This window comes from Takifugu flavidus, unplaced genomic scaffold (genome assembly GCF_003711565.1).
Source record: "Takifugu flavidus isolate HTHZ2018 unplaced genomic scaffold, ASM371156v2 ctg944, whole genome shotgun sequence".
NCBI classification, from domain to species: domain Eukaryota; kingdom Metazoa; phylum Chordata; class Actinopteri; order Tetraodontiformes; family Tetraodontidae; genus Takifugu; species Takifugu flavidus.
In genome coordinates, this window is record NW_026622554.1 from 1 (window position 1) to 6003 (window position 6003).

General features: G+C 51.1%; 1 protein-coding gene across 2 annotated transcripts; it reads left to right on the plus strand.

Moving 5' to 3' along the window:
• The first annotated feature begins 14 nt into the window (after positions 1-14).
• gata5 (GATA binding protein 5) lies at positions 15-4552 on the plus strand. Of its 2 annotated transcripts, none has more exons than XM_057024961.1 (6): positions 15-780; positions 1456-1625; positions 2572-2700; positions 2833-2917; positions 3300-3427; positions 3502-4552. In XM_057024961.1, exons 1-6 carry the CDS (start codon positions 276-278, stop codon positions 3640-3642), a joined length of 1158 nt encoding a protein of 385 aa, XP_056880941.1. In that variant the 5' UTR covers positions 15-275; the 3' UTR covers positions 3643-4552. The 2 variants fall into 2 exon arrangements, with proteins under 2 accessions (XP_056880941.1, XP_056880942.1); XM_057024962.1 differs by having other exon boundaries at positions 3529-4552.
• Positions 4553-6003: the final 1451 nt, after the last annotated feature.

A 6003-nucleotide genomic window follows, 5' to 3' on the forward strand; every position in this document is an offset into this window, starting at 1 on the left:
GCTGAGTGGGAGTTGGTTTTGGGCTCCTGTTGGTCTGGACTCGAGAACCGACCAGGCTGCTTCATTATCGCTCATCTGGCGAGATAAGGCTCGCGTGTTATCACGCGTGACATCAGCCGCACGTTGATGGTCGAAGGTTCGAACAGTTATTTGTTGTCTCGTGTGTTCGGGTGCTGTTTTTAGGGAGGAGTCGGTGCTCTGCCAGTGTGGACCAGCCTTCACAGACCGAGATCAGGCTCCGCCAGGCAGCTCCAGAGGGACGCAGACGAGCCAAGATGTACCAGAGTCTGGCCTTGTCCAACCAGCCCCCCTACTCACATGACACTGGGACTTACATCCACCCCTCGGCCAGCTCTCCAGTCTACGTCCCCCCCACCCGGGTCCCGGCCATGCTGCCCTACCTGCAGCCCTGCGAGTCTCCGCATCAGTCCCACGGCGTCGGCGGGCACCACACCTGGGCCCAGGCGGGCGCGGACGGGCCTTTCTCACCCAGCAGCCCTCATCCTCCGCACGGCTTCTCATACTCTCACAGCCCGCCGGTCAGCAGCACCACGGGCCGCGACGCGGCCTACCAGAGCCAACTGGTTCTTGGAAACGGCGCACGGACGGACCAGTATGGGGGCGCGCTGGTGCGCACGGTCGGCGGCTCGTATTCCAGCCCGTACGCCTACATGAGTCCGGAGATGGCGACGTCCTCCTGGACGCCCGGGCCGTTCGAGAGCGGAGTGATCAGCCTGCAGGGGCGGCACGGAGGCCTGTCGGGGAGACGCTCCAGTCTGGGTAAGCGGAGGCCCGACCGCCGGTTCAGGGTCGGAAAAGGGATTTTTACATTTCTCTGATGTTCAAGAGTGTTTTTTGTGCTGCTAAATGTTATTTTAATTTAAACGCATTTTAATTCCAAATCCGAAATCGCTTTGTGCTGTAGTTTGAGTTATTTATTTGCATGTTTGATCCGTTAATCGGATCACGCTCTCCCGCCTCTGGAGGCCGATCCGACTCACAAACTCCAAAATTCAACAGCCAGTAAATTAATTTAACGGAACAAGTTGAATGACTTTAGAGCCGAACATTCAAATTCAAACAGCCGATCAATAATTGATGTCATTTCTTTATATATTTCATTTGATTTTATATTTATAGTTCGTTTAAAATCATCTAAAATAATCCAAGCCCGAGTTCCAGAAAGAGAATAAATGAAAGACGAACTTTAAGCTCTTTAAAACACACAAAGTTTCGATCGGCTTCTATCGGATCCATCGAGCGTCTGATGAAGAAACGTGATTAATCATCTGTAATTTGATGTAATTTGATGTAATTTGATGTAATTTGATGTAATTTGATGTAATTTGATGACGGAGCCATTTAACACCCAAATGTGTCACCTCGTCGTTGTCACCAGCTCATTTCGGTGACGTTTTACTGACGGTTTTAATCAAATTTCTGTTGGCGGTTCAGATCTGATGGAGGACGTTTGCACGGAGGGTCGCGAGTGCGTGAACTGCGGGTCGGTGTCCACGCCGCTGTGGCGCAGAGACGGAACCGGACACTACCTGTGTAACGCCTGCGGCCTTTACCACAAGATGAACGGCATCAACAGGCCGCTGATCAAACCGCAGAAACGGCTGGTGAGACTCGTCTGCCTGTCTGTCTGTCTGTCTGTCTGCCTGCCTGCCTGTCTGCCTGCCTGTCTGCCTGTCTGCCTGCCTGTCTCTCTGCCTGCCTGTCTGCCTGTCTGCCTGCCTGTCTCTCTGCCTGTCTCTCTGCCTGCCTGCCTGTCTGCCTGCCTCCCTGCCTGCCTGTCTGACTGCCTGCCTGCCTGTCTGCCTGCCTGCCTGCCTGTCTGCCTGCCTCCCTGCCTGCCTGTCTGACTGCCTGCCTGCCTGCCTGTCTGCCTGTCTCTCTGCCTGCCTGCCTCCCTGCCTGTCTGCCTGTCTGCCTGCCTGCCTCCCTGCCTGCCTGCCTGTCTGCCTGCCTGTCTGTCTGCCTGCCTGCCTGCCTCCCTGTCTGCCTGCCTGCCTCCCTGCCTGTCTGCCTGTCTGCCTGTCTGCCTGCCTCCCTGCCTGCCTGCTGCCTGTCTGTCTGTCTGCCTGCCTGTCTGTCTGTCTGCCTGCCTGCCTATCTGCCTGTCTGACTGCCTGTCTGTCTGCCTGCCTGTCTGTCTGTCCGTCTCTCCAGAGTTAATTACATTGTCTCCTTTCCTGGTGCTGATACTGACTCATCACAGATCAGGGGTCCTCCTACAGATCCAGGATCAGGATTCTGGTGCTCCAAAAAACCAGCATGACTTCTATTTTTGCCAGATATCAGATCAGTTTGCAGCGTTCAGGCACAATGAGCGCGTGAGGGACAGGAAGTGGGGTGGGAAGAGCAAGTAAACGCGTTCAGAACTCCCGTCTTTAGGATGGATCGTTGTCAAGGGAGCCGCACAACAAATAATCTGTCAATTCCACAATATATATATAATATAAATTTATGCGGCGTCCTGCGGCGGCGGCGCGGCCGTCCTGCGGCGCCCCCTCAGGCTCCCCCTGTGTGTCCCACCTTGACCGCCTTCTTCTCGTGCCTCGGCAGCACAACACGTCTCGCCGCGCCGGCCTCTGTTGCACCAACTGCCACACCAGCACCACCACGCTGTGGAGGCGCAACGCTGAGGGGGAGCCAGTGTGTAACGCCTGCGGCCTGTACATGAAACTGCACGGGGTAGGTGTGTGTGTGGTGTGTGTGTGTGTGTGTGTGTGTGTGGGTGGGTGGGTCGGTGTCACAGCAGTGGTCACTGGTGGTTGCCATGGTGAGGCAGCCTGGGGTGTATCTCAGATGTTTGTTGTCCTTCAGGTCCCCAGACCTCTGGCCATGAAGAAAGAGAGCATTCAGACCAGGAAGCGCAAACCAAAGTTGCCCCGGGGTAAAAGTGCCACAGGTGGGTGCATGGCCACAGTCTTTGATCATGATTTGGGATCCGTCAGACGTTTGGGAACATTGGGATTTGGGAAGAGTCTGAATTCTCTCCAGTCTTTATGCTTGTGACTGCAGTCCTGTCAGCAGGGGGTGGTTGGGTTCAGGGTGGGCTGGAGTTAGGGGATTTGTCCATTACCCTGTTGGACAAACATGGACGTCCAGTCCAACGTCCAACAAGTCGATGCATATTGAATTCTACAGACTGCAGAATCCCCCCTGGTGGGCAGCTGCAGTCAGGTGTTTAGCTTTGAGAAGGAAGGTGTCAAACATGGACTTGTACCGCAGCCTGAAGCGAGAAGGCTCCAGTCTTTCTTCTCACATGGTTGGTTAACGTTTCTGGTCAGGTTCCACCATCTCTGAGAACAGTTCCCCGACCTCGTTGTCAGCCTCAGAACACGCCTCCACCATTAAGAGTGAACCCAACATGGCGCCTTCACCGTACGCGGGACAGACGGTCACATCTGCCACTCAGGTAGAGCTCAGTCAGTCAGACGATGCACAGATGTGGACTGATGTTTATGTTCCTGTGTGATGTAAACGCTTCAGGTGTTCACGTCTCTCTCCTGCCTGCAGACAGCTTCTCCGTTGGACAGGATAGGACAGCTGGACATTAAGTACGAGGACTATCCCTTCACACCGACCTCCATGACCTCGCCACACTCCTGGTGTGCTCTTTCCCAAGCATGAAGAGCCTGGACCCATCCAGGACTGCGTCACAGAACCCGACCTCAGCTCTGAAGTGGAGGCCATCCTGGAATCTTCTGGGTGGACATTGAAGCCAAACTGGATTGACGAGCAGCGAGACTGGGGCAATGGTGCTGGCGTGCCTCTGTTCTGGTCCACAGACCAAAGAACATGGAAGAACTGTGAGGGTGGACTTCGGTGGCAACAAGCCTCACCACCCCGAGAAGATCAAAGAAAGAGAAGTCTTTATTTTTGGATGAGACCGAGACGATGACCCAGATCCGTCTGATTTCAGGCTGGTTCTTAAGGATCCGCTCTGACGCTCACGGACAGAGAACGTGGACAGAAACTGCTGTTTTATGGCCTCTTGTCTCATTACCAACATGTAGATGATCAACTTTTATGGCCACATTATTTATGTTGAGATAAGGACAGTTAAAAGTGATGGTGGACAATAAAAGCTGGCTGTTGTTGGAAGGTATGTTGTCAGTGACACGACTGACTGCTTTTTACAGCACAAACAGCATCATAGACCATCCAAACTTTAGCATCTAAATATTTTACATCTGTGTTTCAGAACCAGGACTTCATCCCTCAGAGCTCTATAGACGGGATAATGAATGTATATTAATTTGAGACGCTCGGTGATCTGATTAAACGGATCCTCAATTTTATCCAGTTCACATTAAATCTGATGAGACTCGTTTGTCTTTGATCCCTGATACTGTTCGATCCGTTTTACCCAGATCAAGATTCAGAGCCTTTACGCTCTTTTTTACACTCTTTTTTATGCTCTTTCTTGCACTCTTTTTTACACTCTTTTTTACACTCTTTTTTACACTCTTTTTTACACTCTTTCTTCGGTCTTTACATATGAGAGTTTCTGTTATTAAATGCAGATTTACACACACAATTATTATTTTTATGTGTTTATGTGTGAACGATTATTGAATGCGTGTGTGTTAGATGTGTGTGTGTGTGTTGGTTGTGTGTGTGTGTGTGAGTGAGAGAGAGAGAGTTAGCTCTGTGTGTGTTGGCTCTGTGTGAATGTGTGATGGCTGTGTGTGTGTTGGTGTGTGTGTGTGTGTGTGTTGGGTGTGTGTGTGTGTTGGGTGTGTCCTCCTAACCGTTAATGAGACAACAGCATCGATCAAAGTTCCTGTTCCAGCTCCACTTTATGGTTCAGGTTCAAGTCGGCAACGCTGCTGCTTTACTGCCGCCATGGCGACGACCAGGCAGCGATGATGCGGCTTTATTACTGGAGGCTGTGATGTTGACGTCTTATCTGCTTGGGACACACACACACGCACACACACACTCACACACACACACACACACACACACACACACACGCACACACCACACCACACACACACACACTCACACACACACACACACACACACGCACACACACACACACACACATTCACACACACACGCACACACACTCACTCACACACACACACGCACACACACACGCACACACACACACACACACACCACACACACACACTCACACACACACACACACACACACACACGCACGCACACACACACACACCACACACACACCACACACACACCACGCACACACACACACACACACACACACACACACAGTACATCAGACATGATATCTCCTCCAATCACGAAGCCCCTCAGAAAAGGGGCGGATCCATTTTGTTATAACGCGTTGCTTTGATTTTTCCCATCCGTCTGCTGACATCATCGCAGGTGTGGGTGACCTTTGGGCAGGTCAGCAGTCACATACACACCTGAGTTGAGGTAGGATGGAAATATCGGGGTTTGTGTCATCATTACAATCACAACGTGTAGTAAACGATTATTATGGGGTGTGTTTGCTGCTACGTGCACGTCTGCCTCCCTGGTCACGTGTACTTTGGCTGGAGCTGTGGCTCTTTTTGACCTTTGCCCCGCGAACGAAGTGTCCTTCAACCATTCACTCTTCCGGTTATTTATCAGTTTATTGTGAAAAAGTCAAGCCTTGATCAAGAAAAGACCACATTGTTTTGATTGGTTATTACATGTTGTTATTACAGGTCATGCATGTAATAATGACTGGTTCCTCATTAATAACTGATATCGTTGTGCTCAGGTCCGGTCATGTTAGCGTTAGCGTGAAGGTGGAAACAGATGACCGGACTTTTAGGGATTTATGTTTATGTTATGTTAAGTTTTTGACCAATCGAGTCTCTTTTTTTGAAGTTCACTGTCACTGACACACACATTTGTACTCCTATGTTTGTGAGGATGTTCAAACATAATTTATCTGTAGCTGCTAACCTTAAAATAAACCCTAGCGTCTGAACCCTCAAACACACCTGTGAAGGTATGCGGACGAGG